Source organism: Heloderma suspectum, chromosome 2 (genome assembly GCF_057233095.1).
Source record: "Heloderma suspectum isolate Gila_16-S chromosome 2, 16-S_ref, whole genome shotgun sequence".
Lineage (NCBI taxonomy): Eukaryota > Metazoa > Chordata > Lepidosauria > Squamata > Helodermatidae > Heloderma > Heloderma suspectum.
Window position 1 is genome coordinate 371546725 of NC_139459.1, and position 18695 is coordinate 371565419.

The following is an 18695-nucleotide window of genomic DNA, read 5'->3' on the forward strand; positions in this document are numbered from 1 at the left end:
CCAAGGTGCTTCCGTACTTTGGAGAGCTCCTTTGGAGTTATGACTGGTTCTGACTGAAACCAATAGTGGATTCACCACCCCACTGACGTCAGAGCCACCAGCCTCCACTGTCGTGATCTCCAGTTCAGTTACTCATCAGTCACCCTTTGCTGAAACAGAATGTGCTTGCCTCAAGCCAGGAATGCAGTTGCACAAAAGACATTCTGTTATCCAACGTCTCAGCAAGATGCGAACCTAAACCTCTTCACCAGATAAGTCCTTCATGGCGCCAACTAAGCAGAATGTGTGTGAGGTAATCAAGGAAACAGGCATTAAAAGGAAATGCAGCTTTAACATAAATTACTGATTGTTGTGCTTCCAATATCCACTCCCATGAAGCTGCCACTAGCAGCATGCTTTAATGATACTAGCACTGTGCTTTTTTCTTTTGTTAAAGCCCTGACTGAAGTGACAGGTTACAGTTCCTTTCTGATAATGGAAAGAACTCAACAACCCACCAAATTCTCTCTACAGAAGCCCATAAAATTTGGCTTGTTTTAGCAATTTTTTGCTACTTGTATTCTCTGATGACTGAATAGTTAGACAATAATAATAGTAACCACGCCCCCCATGCATATCTACAGTTACTTTCCCACATGGGTTCTCTCATGTGCAAGAAGGTCCGAACTGGTAATGAAGCATTTCCCACAGGCCATGCATTTATATGGCTTTTCCCCTGTATGGGTGCTCTGATGCCTACGAAAGTTTGACCTCAGACTGAATGTCTTCCCACACACTGAGCAGCTGTATGGTTTTTCACCTGTGTGAATTCTCTGATGTCCTCTGAGGAGAGAGCTAGCAGTGAAAGTTTTCCCGCATTCGAGACACTTATACGGCTTCTCCCCAGTGTGAACCCTCCTGTGTGAAATGAGTTGAGAATTGTGTCCAAAGCTTCTCCCGCAATCCAGGCACTGATATGGCTTTTCTCCTGTGTGGATTCTCTCGTGTCTAATCAGGAACGTGCTCACGCTGAAAGACTTCCCGCAGTACGAACATTTGAACGGCAGCTCCCCTCGGTGGCTTTTCAGGTGATTGGTGAAAGAGGAGTGTTGGCAGAACCTCCTCCCGCAGTCCGAGCACTTATACGGCTTTTCTCCTGTGTGGGTTCTATAGTGTTTGGTGAGGTCTGAGCACATGGTGAAGCTTTTCCCACAGCAGGAGCATTCGAACGGTCTCTCTCCCGTGTGGATTCTCAGATGACTGGTGAACGAGGAGCTCTGCCGGAAGCATTTCCCACATTCGGAGCATTTGTACGGCTTCTCTCCCGTGTGGGTCCTGTAGTGTCGAGTGAGGTCCGAGCTCACGGTGAAGCTTTTCCCACAGTGCGTGCAGGTGTACGGCTTCTCGCCTGTGTGGGTCCTTGCGTGAGCCACAAGGGTCGACTTCAGGCTGAAGCTTTTCCCACACTCCAAGCACTTGTAGGGCTTCTCGCCTGTGTGGATGCGCTGGTGTGCAGTGAGGCCCGTGGGCCGACTGAATCCTCGCCCACACACGGGGCACTTGTGCCGCTTATCATCTTTATGGAGTCTCTGCTGGGCCACAGTTTTGTCAAGGCCCTCCTTCCCTGTTGCATAAGGAATGGAATTGGCCATGCACCCTTCTGGATGGCTTCCCCTGCTCCTCTCGAATGCAGCCAGTTCTCTCCCTTCTTGGCTCAGAGGCTCCAGTTGCTCAGGATTTTCCAGCGCAGGAATCTCTTCTTGGTTCTCACTGGCGCACCTGTCACCTGCTGGAACAAATATTCAAAGCATCCGTGAGGTGCTGTTACATTTGGAGTTCTGTGTACGGTTTATTTATTTAGGTATTATACTTATATCCCACTGTTTTTTCCTGGCAAGGAAACCAAGGTGGCTTACAAAACCCTCCTCCCGCTCTCCATGTAATCCTCACAACAACCCTGCAAGGTGGGTTAGGCTGATAGTCCATGACTGGCCCAAAGTCACCCAGTGAGCTTCATGACTGAGTGGGGGACTTGAACCTGGGTCTCCCAAGTCCCAGTCCAGCACTCTAACCACTTCGCCACACTGACTCCATTTTGATCATCCCACCTCCACAAAGGATGTTGTAGAGCTGGGAAAAGTGCAGAACAGGGGTGTGACTGGTGTGTGTGCGTGAAGCATTTCCCCTACAGCGTAGGTATTGGACCTCTTTCAGTCCCAGGTCAAATTCAGTTTCGGAGAAGTTCTTGGGAGCTGTATTCCAGTGGTGAGCAGGGCCGAAGGCAAAATGCGGCAGGGCCAGAATACCAAAAATACTGGCATATTTTATCTTAAAGCTCCTACTGCCAGTAACTAAGCTGTAGGAGAGACATTTCAGCCTTTTAGAATGGGGAAAAAAAATCACACAAAAGACAGGAAACCAGAAAGTGATCGGAGGAAAGGGGCTGAGGCCAGGGAAGGGGTGTGGTATGTGGGGAACCCCAGAGGGGCAGATTGAGACTCCTGGTTGGATTTGGCCCATGGACCAGAGGTTCTACACCCCTGCCCTATGCAGAAAAACGACAACACTTTCAAGTGTAGGGAAAAAGTGAGCTGGGGGGACCAAATAGGGACATATAAAATTATGTATCGTGTGGAGAAAGTAAATAGAGACATATTTTGGTCCCTCTCTCACAATACTAGAAAACTTGGGTTTGTCCAATGAAAATGATGGGCAGTTGTTTCAGGACAGATAAAAGAGGGCAAGTATTCATGTGACATGTAGTTAAACTGTGGAATTTGTGGGCACAAGATGGAGTGATCGCTACCAGCTTATATGGCTTTAAGAGGGGAATTGGACAAATTGATGGAGGATAAGTTTCCCAGCAGAGACTGGCCACCGTGGCTACATGGGATCTCTAGGTGAGGAGGCAGCGTTATCTCACAGCACTGGCTCCTGGCACAGGGTGTTTGTGTGTGCAAAGTGTGTGAGGGGAGGATTGCTCTCCTGTCCAGCTTGTGGGCTTCCCATTACGACATCTGGCTGGCCACTCTGTGAACAGAATACTGGACTTAGGTAGGCCTTTGGTCTGATCCAGCAGGGCTCTTCTTATGAATCATTCTGAGGCACAGAGGAGAAAAGAAATCTATGGATACATCCAGGCTACTGTTCCCCTCCCACACACACTTCACTGGCTTCTAGGGACATACGGAATCTGTTCTGTCTGCGTATCGAGGATTGTCAGGTACCTTTTGTTCCGTCGTCCGCCCATCGACAGAATCAGATTTTTTTTTGTTCCCGAATTTGCACAAATGCGCATGTGTAAAAATGAGCAAATTCCTCTCAAATGTGTATTTTCACACTTTAGCCTATGGGGAAAATGTGCATTTTTGGCCAGTTTGGGGCCAGTTTTCCTCCAAAACCGTGGAGGAATTTAAGACATGACTCTCCGATTCTCTCACGGTCTGGTTTATTCCCAAAACAACACAGCTGTGTGGTGGTCTCAGGCCTGGGCAAGAACCCCCCCAACCACCATTGCCACATTCCATGAGGTTATATACTTTTCTTTACATAGCATAAGTATAGCTGTGCATGCTCAGAGAATAAAACTACACAGCAACATCATAAGCAAGGGAAGCAATTCAGTATACACTAGCCATTTCTTGTAGACAAGATTCTCAGTAAAAACAAAAGCACATATTCTTAAGCAACTCACTAAACTTGGATTTTCCATTTTAGGGTACATCTTGACCCAAAACCAATTTTTGGTTATCAGTTCTACACACAAAGCAACTCCTTCTACACTCTCTATGCAGCTCTCTACAAGGAAATTTGCGCAAAATTCAGGAAAGGTAGAAAACTGGTCTGGAAGTCCGTGGAATGCACTCAACCGGGGAAAAGCTGGTCTACTGTGGACTCCGCAAGTTGGATTCATGACAATCCGAACGCATTTGGTTCCATTGCGGATTTCTCCAACATCCCTACTGCCTACCCATGTTTGTGCAAGAAGGTCCCTGCTACATCCTGTGATCTGTCACCCATTGTTCCTGTTTGGGACTCCACATCTACCTCATTAAAAAGACACAAGACATATTGTAATTGAGCCAGTCAGAAGACTTACACCGTACCCCATATCCCTGGGGCCTCCAAAATGGTGTGCCACCAGTGTGCCCAAGGACACCTCTCTTGGTGCCCACCAAGTTCCTGCCCCTCCTGATTTTTATTTCAGTTCTTAAGATTTTTTATTAAAAAAAAATTAAACTAGGAGGCTCACATGCTGCAAAATGTGCCATTATTTTTGGTTGCGAGGTGGGGTATAATTCAAATAAATAAAGGGAACTGCTGCCCTCCAGCACCACCTTTGTTTGGGATCAAAAGAGCGGTTTCCTGTTTTGGAGCTCAGACCCCACCGAAGCCTTGTCCTTAGGTTCTTGGGCAAGTTACTTTTCTTTTAATCTCATCAGTTTGCCTTCTGGGAAATGAGTGTTCTGGGATCAGCTATGTCTACCACAGCAGCCATTTTATGAATGGGCAAGGCAGCCTCATGGCAGCCATTTTGTGAAAGCATCCTTGACAGTATCTCAAAATTCTAAATGTTCCCACCAGCACCAAAAAGTTCCTAAAGTATTAGCACTTTCCTTCCTTTCTGCTGTTGTCCTGGTACACCCTTGTCTCCCTCTCTCTCTCCCTCTCTCTCACTCACATATATACACACACACACACACACACAGGGCAGAACCAGACATTCTTTCCCAAACCTCTGGTAGCCAAAGGACAGCCTCCTTCTGAATTCAAAATAAAAATGAGGGGATACTTCAGTTTTGCCACCTAAAATGGCTATTTTTCCAAGAAGTCCCTACTGTGGAACACCCTTCCCTAATCTATTCACTTGGCTCTTTTGATTTCTTCCAGACACCAGGTGAAAAGCCCTTCATTTACTAATGGCTTTGGACCACAACCCTCCATCATCCCCAATCATTGGCCATGCTGGCTGGGGCTGATGGGAGTTGGAGTTCAAAAACATCTGCAGCTTAAGAGCTTTTCGAGGTGAGGCATTTATTGTGCACTCGTCATTCCCTACTCTTTTACGGCTTCTTTAGATGATGTTGTGACCTTCCAGTTTCGTTTCTGTTTTTAAAGAGCCCTTTTGGTGAATTTAATTTAGACCAGGGAAAATGCGGTAGTATTTATGAAAGCAAAAGAAAATGCTATTTCCACTTGTGTATTTGGGCTATTCTGCTACACCACAGTACCACCTAGAGGTTATGTAGAAAAGAAGCAGGTAAGGAAATGCTCTTTATGTACTGCTCGGATCTCAATTCTGTGACAAAACCAAAAGAGATACAGCAAATTAACAGCCTCCTGTAGAAGCCTTGTATCCCAGTTAGGCCCTCCTACTGATGGAAAAATGGCCATTAGTGGAATGGGGAGTGGGGCAATTCCGCCTCCCGTCTGCAGCTACCCCCCGACCTGCACTCTCAAAGTCTGTTCCAGAGGAATGGAAGATGCTCTAGGGGAGATGGGGGGGGGGGCAAGGAGGACTGCAGGGGAGAGGAAAGCCCCATTGAGTGAGCAGAGGTCCAGTCATGCAACATTGGAGTTCATCCTCACTTCTCTGAGTGCCATTCCTTATATAGCCAAAACAGCACCACCCACGCAGAAGAGGGAGGTGTCAACAGACCCAGGGTAGCTCCAAGGTTTGTAGAAGTACCAAAAAAAACCCTTTAGGGAAAATACAACCGCAACAACGAAGACCCCAGCCCGATGAGCAAAAGCACGTTCAGTGGGTATGCAAAGCTGACTGACTTGTGGGGGGAGGGAGGACAGAAAATCAGATGGGAATAGAGTACCTTGGAAAAGGGCATGGCTGGCTGGAATTCGTGAGCACCCTACACACACTGCAACATTTTGTTGCAGGTCCCACTTCTGGTTTTTTAATTTGATTATATTCTTAGTTTGCTCCCTAGAATTTCAAATTTGGTGGAAAGGTGGCGTTTAAAAAACCCTATTAAATATAATATTTATTGTGCATTTAATAAAATATTTAAGTCACCATATTTAAATATTGTATAAATATTTAAATGAAATAAGTCCTCCTTCTCCCCATCTTGGGGACTGCAGGGGCAGGGACGAAAGGCAGCCCAGCCAAAGCAAGCCCAGGAAGATGGCACAAGGCACCCTTCTCACCTTAATGGCACAAGGCTTAACGGCACAAGGCACCCTTCTCACCTAGTGTGTGGGCCTCCTCCTCTTCCTCCTCTTTAGCCTCCACGCCCAGCAGCCTTTGTCTGGTGTTAAGTGTAGCTTCTACTGCCAGAGGGAGACTCAAAGCCACATCCTGGAGCAACGTCGGCACCTGAAATGGCAAAGGAGCATCTCATTCACAACAGCAGCAAGGAGTTTATACAGCTCAGCCTTGAGTTGCCCAGGGCCTGGCCTCATCTATCAGTCAGAGGACCCCTGGGAGCAGGCCCAGACAACAGTGGTGGTGAGAAGGAGGAGCAGGAGATGCCACAGCCGCCTTGCTCCCTGGCTCTCTGCCTGCCAAGCAAGCAAGTGGGAGCCAGGAGGAGAAAAGAGGAGGGGCAAGAGCAACTGGTGACAATGGTCGTAAAACAGTAGACCCACTGAGAGAGGGGGCCCACTGAGGGTGTCTTGCCCTAGGACCTTCAAAATCTTGAGACCATACTGATTGGGAGTCTGTACCCCCTGCCTCCCAGTGATAACGTTTATGTATGGCTAGAGCACCGGTGGCGGAAGTCTCGCTCCAAAGACGATCAGACACGGGCTAGAGCTGTATCTTCAGCCTATCATGTGGCGGTGAAGGAATATTATGCTGCCTCCATCGCGTCTGCAGAGTGCTGTCCCAGGAGGCTGTTCCAAGTGGTCCGGAGCCTGGTCGGTCCAGTGGCTCCGGAACCACTGGAGCATTCTAAGGCCTCCTGTGAGGCTTTGGCAAGGCACTTTGCAGATAAAATTGATCAGATTAGGTGTGTTACTCTGCACGCTGTGGATACAGTTAGTGAGCAAGAGGCGGCCTGTGGCAAACCGGTTTTGTGGGATCGGTTCCAGCTTCTTCCTCCTGATGAAGTGGACAAAGTGCTTTCATCTGTAAAGCCAACCACCTGCTTACTTGATCCTTGCCCATCGTTGCTCATTATGGGCTGCAGAGAGAGGCTGGGTGAGGGGATCAGGGCGGTGGTGAACGCCTCCCTTGAGGAGGGAGTGATGCCATTAGCCCTCAAGGAGGCAGTGATAAGACCGCTCTTAAAGAAGCCCTCCTTGGATCCTCAAGTTCTGAACAACTTTTGCCCAGTCTCAAATCTGCCATTTTGGGGCAAGGTGATTGAGTGGGTGGTGGCGATGCAGTTGAAGGCACACTATCTCGCCCCATTTCAGTCGGGCTTCAGGCTTGGGCATGGGACAGGAACGGCCTTGGTCGCCTTGGTAGATGATATGAGGAGGGCTCTGGATAGGGGTGAATGCTCCTTCCTTGTTCTCCTCGACCTCTCAGCGGCTTTTGATACCGTTGACCACGGTATCCTCCTGGACCGCCTGGAGGGGTTGGGCATTGGAGACACCGTATTGCGGTGGTCCCGGTCCTTCCTCTCTGGCAGGTACCAGAGGGTAGCACTGGGAGAGGAGGTTTCGGACCCGTGGCCACTCACTTGTGGGGTGCCACAGGGTTCCATCCTCTCCCCGATGCTATTTAATATCTATGTGAAGCCGCTGGGGGCTATCATCAGGAGGTTTGGGGTGCAGTGTCATCAATATGCGGATGACACACAGCTCTTCCTTTCATTCAAATCTTCACCAAGGTTGGCCATAGAATCCCTGTCCAAATGTCTGGAGACCATGAGTGACTAGATGGGGAGGAATAAGCTGAAGCTGAACCCTGACAAGACCGAGGTACTTTTGGTGGGAGACAAGAGGAGGCTGGGGGATGTTGACCTGGTGTTGAATGGGGTACGGCTACCCTTGAAGGACCAGGTCCGCAGCCTGGGGGTCATTTTCGACTCCCAGCTGTCCATGGAGGCTCAGGTGTCAGCTGTGAGCCGGACAGCGCTGTATCAACTCCATCTGATACGGCGGCTGCACCCCTTCCTTCCCGACCATCTGCTCCCATCGGTAGTACATGCCCTGCTCTCCTCTCGTTTAGACTACTGTAATGCGCTCTACGTGGGGTTACCCTTGAAGACGGTTCAGAAGCTGCAGCTGGTACAGAACGCGGCGGCTCGCCTGATTAAAGGCAGCTGCCGGCAAGATCACATCACTCCAGTGCTGAAGGAGTTGCACTGGTTACCAGTTGTTTTCCAGGCCAAATTCAAGGTGTTGGTTTTGACCTTTAAAACCCTATATGCTTCCGGCCCAGCCTATCTTAAGGAACACCTCCAGCAGCACCAGACAGGCTGCTTAACAAGATCAGCCTTGGATGGCCTTCTCTCTGTCCCATCAGCCAGGACAGCTAGACTGGTGGGGACGAGGGAGAGGGCTTTTTCTGTGGTGGCTCCCACTCTGTGGAACTCCCTCCCTAGGGAACTCCGTCATGCCCCCTCTTTAATGAGCTTCTGTCGTGCATTAAAAACATGGTTGTTCAGGCAGGCATTTGGGGTGGGTTAGGGTATTTTAGAAAATGTTTTTATTGTAGAATTTTATTGTTTTAAACTGTTTTATTGTATGCTGTACATCGCCCAGAGTGGCTGGGTGACCAGCCAGATGGGCGATTAATAAATTTAATAATAGATAATAAATAAATAAATAATAAAAATGTACATATGTATTATCCGCTTTTCATTATAAAACAACCCCAAAGCAGGCTACAAACTACTAAAACACAGTAAAATCATACAACACTGACCAGTAAAACAGTTAAACGGAGGAGAACAGTAACAGCAAGACGAGAAGGAGATCAACCTGTCTTCAAGCATCGCCCAGAGAAGGACCAGCTGCAGGGAGCTTGCTTTGCACTTCTCTGCCAGAAAGAACCTCATTAGAACTTTGTAACTATGAACTAGTGCCCAAGTTTGCCTTTTTTCTCCTCCCTCCCAGTCCCTTTTCCTTTTGTGTCAAGTCTTCTCAGACTGTAGGACTGTCTGTAGACTGTCAGATACAACTGATCTAGGGCACAATCCTATGCATGTTTAGATAGAAGGAAGTCCTCCAACTCCCAGCATTCCCCAGCCAGCATGCTGGCTGGGGAATGCTGGGAGTTGCAGGACTTTCTTCTGTCTGAACATGCATAGGATTGCACCCTTAGTTGTCTTTATAAAATTGACTGCCAGACAGAACCGATATTGTTGGACTGACTGTCAACAAGTTATATGGTTGTTTTGAAAAACGAATTGGCACAATCGTACTATCAAGAATGATAAATTTTGTACAAAAATATTTAACTGGTCTAGTGCAGTATTGTCAGGTTTCTTACATTTGGAGTGTTTATTCTGAATTTGTCACTGGGGACCTCATCTTTCCCTTCTCAGTGTGTACGCCTAAGGGCAGGGGACAGTCTTATTATTGAATCTTTCTAAACCACTCTGGGGACCTCACCTTTTTCAGTTGAAGAGCAGGATGAAAACGCTTTAAATAAATAAAGCAAACCCACAAAAGTACTACTACTTTTTCCCACACTGGAGGCGTTCAAGACGAGGCTGGACAGCCATCTGTCAGGGATGCTCTGACGTGGATTCCTGCATTGAGCAGGGGGTTGGACTCGATGGCCTTGTAGGCCCCTTCCAACCCTACTATTCTATGATTCTATGATTCTACTAGCCTATATTTATATTTCTAGCCGGCTAAGAGGCCAGTAGCATTTCCACGCTGGCTGTGGAGGAAGGGAAGCAGGATATCAGCTTCTTAGCAGGTGAGTAAAACAAACGAACAAAATGCCTTCTACTAAGTGAGCTGGCAGAGAGAGACAGAGCTGAGTGTCAGGCTTCCTGTCCTCCATAGCCAGCAGGGAAACCAAGCAGACTGGCAGAAGAGAAATGGAGAGAACTTTCTGTCCTCTGTCAACCCGCTTGCTCACCTGTATGGAATTCCAATTCGCCTATGGCGATCAGGTGAGTTGATAAATACTAAGCTGTTAGCTGATGTAAAACAGCAACAATACAGGTATGCATTGTGCTCATGTTCTGCTTGTGAGCTTCCCATTAGGGCATCTGGGTGGCCACTGTGGGAATAGAATGCTGGACTAGATGGCCTTTGGTCTGGTCCAGCTGGGCTCTTCTTACGTTCTTAACTGCTGGAGCCAAGAGGATGAGATCCTGAACGGTCCCTTCAAACACAGACCATCACAAGTTACAGGTAAGGTCTGGTATACACATGCAGCAGAATGAGGTGGTAGAGTTCAGAAGCAATAGAATGGACTGAACCACCTTGGGCTGTGGCCAGGGGTGGGAAGATATCATCATATTTTTCAAACGTCTCCCCTGCATGCAAAGTTTCCTATAAGTAGAAAACAAGCACAACAGGACCAAATGGGGCTAGGAGATTTCTCCCTGATTTTATGAGGGAGAGAGCCCAGAAATGTGGTTCCCCCACCTGCAGCTTGAATTGAATCCCCCACTTTACCACCTCTTTCTGCTGCACATGTAAATATAACAAGCAGGTAATGCTGGGAAAGACTGAAGGCAAAAGGAGAAGGGGACGGCAGAGGATGAGATGGCTAGATAGCATCACCAATGCAATGAATATGGACTTGAGCACGCTCCAGGAAGGCCTGGCGTGCTATGGTCCATGGGTCACGAAGAGTCAGACACGACTGAACAACAACAACACTCACACACACAGGTGGGGCTTTCAACAAAAAATTGCAGTGTAGAGTGCTTCTGTGCCACGATACTCTGTTCCATTCTCCCCTCCCCTTCCCCCAAGCAATGGTGCAATCCAGTACATGTCTGCTCAGATGTAAGCCCCACCCGGTTTAATGGGACTAATCCCAGGTAAAGTGTACATAGGATTACAGTCTTAGTTTTCTATGGCCACTGAGCATGCTTAGTCCTTATGGCGTTGTTTGAGTTCCCCTCCTGCTTAGTTTTTGTTTTTTCTAAAGATTTTTTGTACTTCTGCAAAGTTTTACAAAGATATCTCCCTCTTATGCATGGAGAGTGGAGCCTCAGTAACATAAAAACTGGAATAAGGAAAATTGAGGTCATATATATATATATACATACCTTCTTATACCCTTCCTTCAAAAGATGCACAGAGCCGCTTACAATAGAATCATAGAATAGTAGGGTTGGAAGGGGCCTACAAGACCTTTGAGTCCAGCCCCCTGCTCAATGCAGGAATCCGAGTCAGAGCATCCCTGACAGATGGCTGTCCAGCCTCATCTTGAATGCCTCCAGTGTGGGAGAGCCCACTACCTCCCTAGGTCATTGGCTCCATCGTCGTATTGCTCTAACAGTCAGGATGTTTTTCCTAATATTCAGCCCGAATATTAGCTTGAGCCCATTGTTCCGTGTCCTGCTCTCTGGCATGATCGAGAAGAGATTCTGGCCTTCCTCTCTGGGACAACCTTTCAAGTACGTGAAGAGCGCTACCCTATCTCCCCTTAGTCTTCTCTTCTCAAGGCTAAACATGCCCAGTTCTTTCAGTCTCTCGTCATAGGGCTTTGTTTCCAGTCCCCTGATCATCCTCGTTGCCCTCCTCTGAACCCTCTCCAGCTTGTCTGCATCCTTCTTAAAGTGTGGTGCCCAGAACTGGACACAGTACTCCAGATGAGGCCTCACCAGTGCTGAGCAGAGGGGAACTAGTACTGCCCGGGATCTGGAAGCTATGCTTCTATTAATGCTGCCCAAAATAGCATTGGCCTTTTTTGCAGCCACATCACATTGTTGGCTCATATTCAGCTTGTGATCTACAACAATTCCAAGGTCCTTCTTGCTTGTAGTATTGTTGAGCCAAGTATCCCCCCTCTTGTAAGTGGGCCTTCAGTTTCTTTTTCCTAGCTGAGGAACTTGGCATTTATCCCTATTAAATTTCATTCTGTTGTTTTCTGCCCAGCGCTCCAGTCTATAAGATCACCAATAGAACCATAAAACCATACTTTCACACTAAAACAGTTAAAACGCGACAATAATAATCTGACCTAAAAACAAAAGGGCTGGATGCACCTGATCTCGTCTGGTCTCAGAAGCTAAGCAGGGCCAGTCCTGGTTAGTACTTGGATGGGAGACCACCTGGGAATCAGACTTCCTGCACTGAGCAGGGGGTTGGACTCTTGTAGGCCCCTTCCAACCCTGTGATTCTATGAACAGATCAGGAGCCAAATGCATGAGGCAGAGTAAAGCACCCACCTTAGGCGGCAGAGTGGGAGGAGCAAGGAATTGTGCACTTCCCTTTCTGCTCACCAGGAGGACCTACCGCCACGCTCCCTCCCTTTGCCGCCACGGTGTCTCTCATCCCCTCTTTACCTATCCACGGCATTGCCGCTGCCCACTCTGCGGATCCTCTCAGAGCAAGCGGACAGGCGGGCGAGCTCCAGCACAGCTCTTCAGAGAAGTGATCTGGCCCGCATGCATGGCTCGGGGGGGGGGTGTCCTTCCTTAGGGCCAGGCATTGTGGGAGGGGTTCATAGAACCATAGGGTTGGAAGGGGCCTACAACACCATCGAGCCCAACCCCCAGCTCAGTGCAGGAAGCCTGATTCCAAGGCGGTCTCCCATCCAAGTACTAACCAGGGCTGACCCGGCTTAGCTTCTGAGATCAGCTGAGATCAGGCACATCCAGCCCTTTGCTCGCTTATTTGTCCCTGGAGATCGCAGCAACGGTGGCCAGCAGTGGCAGCAGGGGAGTTTGTGCTGGTGCCGCACACGCCCATGTGCGCTCCTATACCTTTTGGGACAGAACAGAGGCGTTGCTAGGAATGTAAAAGATTCAGGGCCCAATCTTTCCACTGGCATCCATGGAAGTATTTTTTAACACTTAATTTCCAAGTGGATGTGGGATGGGGGGACACAGAGCACCCCTACTATGATCCTCCTGGAAATCCGCCCCTGCATGGCTTAGACAAATTCCTGGAAGAGAGGGCTATCAGTGACTACTAGTCCTGATGGCTATATGCTACTTCCAATATCAGAGGCAGTAGGCCTATGTACACCAGTTGCTGGGGAACATGGGCGGGTGGGTGCTGCTGCACTCGTGTCCTGCTTATGGGCTTCCCATTGGGGCATCTGGTCGGCCACTGTGTGAACAGAATGCTGGACTAGATGGACCCTCGGTCTGATCCAGCGGGGCTCTTCTTATGTTCTTATGTTATCATAACTTAGGGGAAAAAACTCCCATTGGCCCCAACAGAAATATTTTCTTTTCTAAGCTTAATGTCCTTGCAGGGCTGGAGGTTATTGCAGCATATTGGGGGGGGAGGGGGGCTGACCCTTATCTCCCCAGCTGCAATGCCCCTTGAAAATTGCTCATGACAGTTTAGCTGAAAAAAGCCCTTCCATGGTCACCAATGGACCCTTAGGGCTCTGGGGAAGAGATCCAGGGCTGTTCAGGGCAGGACCCATGCACCCAGGTCTAGCAACGCCCCTTAGACAGACCAATAAATAGACACTTGTCAAAGGAATGGTACACCTCTCATCAGCAAACCTTTGAAGTATGCGCTAAAAGCAAGCGACAAGCCGTGGCAAAACGGTACCCCGCCATTGCCATCCCCACAACGGATTCAAGTTGAGAGCCAGTGTGGTGCGGCGGTTAGAGTGCTGGACTGAGCCTGGGGAGACCCAGGTTCAAATCCCCACTTGACAATGAAGCTCACTGGGTGACTTTGGGCGAGTCACTGACTCTCAGCTTCACCTACCTCACAGGGTTGTTGTGAGGGTTAAATGAAGAGAAGGAGGACTATGTAAGCCGCCTCGGGTTCCTTGCAAGAGGAAAAAAGGTGGGATATAAATGTAACAATAAAATATAAATAAATACATGAAAATAAATTAGGCTTCAGTTCCTCACATCGAGACGTGACCATAGCAACACCCATGACCATTGGGGATTTTCCATTGAGACATCCCAGAGCTGGCCCAAGACATTTTGTTGCGTGGGGCGAAGAATAAGATGGCGCCCGTCTCCATCCCATGTACAGCAGCCAACAGGAATAGCAGCAAAATCTTAGTTCAACACCGGAGACAGGACAGCATCCTCCATGACGCCTGAAGGTAGCAAGGCAACTTAGGGGGCACAGGGCAGGCTGCTTCACACGCGGATCTCTCCTCCAATACCTTGCTACCACCTTCACACATCTGCCACCAGAGGCGACTGCCTCACTCAGTCTAATGGTAGGGCCGGCCCTGAAACACACCCACCTTCTGTTTTGGCCTTTCAGCCTCTCGGCGCTGGCTCCTCAGCAGAAAATCCTCCGCCAAGGCCACTGCATGGCCACAGGTCTCTGGGCAGCCATCTTCGACCCACCTCTGCATCTCCGAGGGCAGGACAGCCAGGAACTGCTCCAGGATCAGCAGCTCCAGGATCTGCTCCTTGGTGTGCCTCTCCGGTTTCAGCCACCGGTGGCAAAGATGCCAGAGGTGACTGCAGGCCTCACGGGGCCCCTTGGCATCCTGGTAGTCAAATTCTCTGAAGAGTTTCCTCTGCCTATCCATGGCAGTAGAATCATCCCCCAGGGACACTTCTTCTCCCACTTTCCAGTAGTTTTCTCCATTCCTGGCCTCCAACTTTCCATAGTCCTGTGGTAAAGTACACCTCTGCATAGCCCGTGCCCACTGGCTAGTGTTAGGCACTCCCTCCAAGGAGGCCAGGAAAGGCTTAGCGCTACGCCACAGCATGGGCCCTGGGACTTCTGGGTTTCCCCATCCCGAGCGAACGGCCTGCTCCTGAGACTCTGAACACAGCAGTCGCCTCTCATTGCCTGGTTCCTCCTTAAGGTGCAGTGGCGCCTCCCAATTCGGAAAGCCCTGGTTGGCCTTGAAATCACAAGGGAGTCGTACTTCTGCCTGGGATCCCTCCCGGTGCTCAAGTCCTGCTGGGGTCTGTTCCTCCATCTTGACTTTCGGCTGCATACCCTGCTCCAGCCCAGCCGGGAAGAGGAGAGTTCCTTCGGCCACCTGATCGGCTGCCATTTTGTCTCTCAGGGAGGAGATGACTTTATCGACCTCCGCTCTTCAGCCCCTGTATTTGCTCCAGAAATGCTGGAGGACTGCCCAGCCACTGGCTGGCCTTGCATATATAGGGTGATCCCACAGAGCTGTAGAAAGTTTTCACTGGTTTGAAAGAGCACAGCGGGTCTCTAGACATCCCCAATATTGAATTTAATAGGAGCTTGGAAGAAGGTAGGTGGTTGCCCTGAGAGAGAGAAGACAAAAGAATTTAAGAGCAAATGGATAATAAAGTTTCACTTCAGCATCTTTCTTAGTAAAAGTTGCCAGCGTTTAGTAAAAGTTGCCAGCATAGGAGCAGCCGTTCATACAGGCCATGGGTAAAACGTTCTGACTATCAAGTTTTGATGGCTGCTTAGGGTAGCCATGTGTCCCAAGGCCAGTAATCTATTTGAAGGGTTGCCTGATTTAAAACCCAGCCTTCCCCAATGGCTGTGCTCCTGGGTGATGGGAGTTGTAGTCTCCGGCAGCTTGAGGTTTCTGAGGGCCCTTGGGCAAGAGTGGGCCCTCAGTGGGCCCCTCCCTCAGTGAGTCCACCTTCCCACCGCCATTGTCATCATCCGCTCTTGCTCCTCCTCTTTCTCCTCATGGCTCCCACTTGCTTGCTTGGCAGGCAGGCAGACAGCCAGGGAGCAAGGAGGCCGTGGCCTCTGCTGCTGTCAGGTGAACAAGCAGGCTGCCATGGCGAAGCGGAGGAGGAAGTCCAAGGGGCTCTCATCAGTGGGCCTCTGCTGGGGCGTGGGCCCTCGGCAGGTGCCCAGCCATGCCAATCCTTGGCGCCGGCCCCGGTTGTATTCCAGAACATCACCAGGTGGGGAAGGCTGCTCTAACCACTACGCCCCACTGGCTACGCTACACCTATGTGTGTGCATGCATGGTGTGTATGTCGATCTGCCAGCTGAAGATATAACATGCCACGCACTGATGAGGTGGATCCTAGGCCACAAAAGCGCCTGCCAGAAAAATCCTGCTAGGCCTTAAGGAGCCACACAAAAAGTTTCTCAGCCCTGACAAGCTGTCAAGGAAGGCCTGAACCTGAGCCGGGAAGCAGAGTGCAGATGGGTCGTTGCCTCGGCAAAAGAAGCGAGCTGTACAGCAACAAACATTTGCAGAGAATGCCTGACGTTTCAAAGAGCAAAGCTCAGCTCTTGAGATGCTGTACTTTAAATGCCAGGAGAGAAGCCCACAGCGACAGCAAAGCCTGGCAGAGCCAATTGAGAATTGCCTGTTGAAGTGGGTCAGTTGGCCATATTCTCAGGAGTACAGATCCCACGGCACCTGTCACCTTATGCATAGACTTGGGAATAACTACTGAAAGCAGGACTTACCTCCCGAGTAACAGAAAACGGTGTTGGCTGTAAGGCAGCCTTCGCCAACCTGGCAGCCTCCAGATGTGTTGGACTACAACACCCATCATTCTCAGCCAGTATGGCCATGCTGGCTGGGGATGATTGGGGGCTGTAGTCCAACACATCTAGAGGCCACCAGGTTGTGGAAAGCTGCTATCAGAGGTCCTGAAAGCTTCAATTCTAACTAAGCCTGCTTCACTTGAGGGAGTAAATTGCACCAAACTCAGCAGGGCTTACTTTGGAGTATGGGAAAGGGTTGCAAGGTCTTCCTAAGGCTCCATCCCCAGCCACACCTAGATTCGGGAGTAAGTCTGACTGAACTCAGGGAGCCTTATTTCATAGGATCGGGGCTGCTTTCCTTCGTTTTTCACCCCAGCCTCTCTCTGGCCCACAATTTGCTGCTTTCCCCCTTTCTTTCTTGCCCTAATAGATTCTTTCTCTTCTTTGCGCCCAAATGCCCCCACCCCAATGCCAAATACGTACCTACCCCCGTCTATTGCCCCCATGGATTCGTAGTCAGCTGTTCTAATAAACACCAAAGCACCCACTTCCAGCTCTGTGTGCAGCATCAAGGTGAAGTGGCTAGGAAGGGTTTGCAAAGGTGCGTGCAGACAGCAACTCACCAGCCTTGAGCCATGCATTGCCACAAAGCCAACTGTGCCCCTTACCAGCAGCATTCAGATGGGCAACTTAAAGGGGCATCCAAGAGAGACAACCCACGATAAAACATCTCTGGGAAGAAGGTTTCCCCCTTTTCTGCTTTGCAGCACAGAGGCAGGGAAAGCTTTGCCTGCACACACACAAGCAGACACACTTCCAACTTCCTCCCTCTCTCAAGTTCAACCCACGTCCTCTCTAGGAAAGGGCATCTTGGCTAATTTAACCCATAAGAGCATCCCCCCACCCCACACACAAATACCCGGCTAGTAATGCTAGTGGTGTGGCTAGGTAATTGTAAATCCTTCTTCAGGGGCAATATACACAATATATAAAAGAGAATGGAATAATAAATGACAGTATTCTAATCCAACAAAGTTAAAAACAACACATTAAAAACTGATAGAAAAAGCATATCTTATGCAACTTAAAAGGCATAAGTATTTAAAGCAGTTGTAACTATTTGCACAGCAAGCATTTATAGGACAAAGCACCTTTAATCAAAATAATTACAACAACAACAACAAACTTGCTAGTAGCATCTGGAGTTTCCTCTCCCTTTTTTGCCATTTGTGGTGCTATCCCTCTTTTTGTGTTGGGTAATTGTGAACCTTGGACTTAATTGTCTTTTGGGGGCCCCATTTAGATGGCCATATAAATGATGGCCTTTAGATGGCCCCATTTAGATGGCCATAAATAGAGGCCCTCAACACACAAGGGCAGAACTAGTGTGCTTGTCCCTGCACTCCGTTCTCACATGTTGAAACCACGCATGCTTAAGTGTCAGCAATAAGTACTGTGAAACATACATGAAACAAAAAATTATGAAGAGACACTGAAAGAACTGGGCATGTTTAGCCTTAAGAAGAGAAGACTGAGGGGAGATAGGATAGCACTCTTCACGTACTTGAAAGGTTGTCACAAAGAGGAAGGGTAGGATCTCTTCTCGATCATGCCAGAGTGCAGGACACGGAATAATGGGCTCAAGTGACAGGAAGCCAGATTCTGGCTGAATATTAGGAAAAACGTCCTGACTGTTAGAGCAATACGACAATGGAGCCAATGACCTAAGGAGGTGGTGGGCTCTGCCACACTGGAGGCATTCAAGATGAGGCTGGACAGCCATCTGTCAGGGATGCTCTGACTCGGATTCCTGCACTGAGCAGGGGGTTGGACTCAATGGCCTTGTAGGCCCCTTCCAACCCTACTATTCTATGATTCTATGACTTCACTTGTGAAGAATGCAGCTAACATCCTGCCTCCAACCATTATTGCATGCTTTAAAATGGCTTCTGCAATCCTGGTATATTAGAACTACATCAAAACGTTATGTGCCAGAGGACTGCATCACAGTGTTCTCAGAAATGCAAAAATCGAAGGGGGATTGGACTCAGTGGTCTTATAGGCCCATCCTAACCCTACTATTCTATGAACTATGTTCTGGTTCATGGATTGGTTCAAGAAGTGAGAACCTGGTCAATCCTTACCAAAATGTGAACCGAATGGAAGTTTCTCCCCATCCCTACCTATTACACAGGTCTCTGATTGTACAATTAAACAGTACAAATAAAATAAACATGTATTTGCTGAGTACTTAGAATTAATTAGAATCATAGAATCATGGA

The 18695-nt window shown here is 48.9% G+C and overlaps 1 protein-coding gene across 1 annotated transcript; it reads right to left on the reverse strand.

Annotated features, from left to right (window-relative positions):
- Positions 1 to 515: 515 nt before the first annotated feature.
- LOC146356082 (uncharacterized) lies at positions 516 to 17258 on the reverse strand. The gene is made up of 4 exons (XM_084831533.1): positions 16897 to 17258; positions 14258 to 15251; positions 6187 to 6313; positions 516 to 1768 (listed from the first exon to the last, which is right to left on the reverse strand). Exons 2-4 carry the CDS (start codon positions 15026 to 15028, stop codon positions 624 to 626), a joined length of 2043 nt encoding a protein of 680 aa, XP_084687659.1. The 5' UTR covers positions 15029 to 15251; positions 16897 to 17258; the 3' UTR covers positions 516 to 623.
- Between the last annotated feature and the right edge of the window lie 1437 nt (positions 17259 to 18695).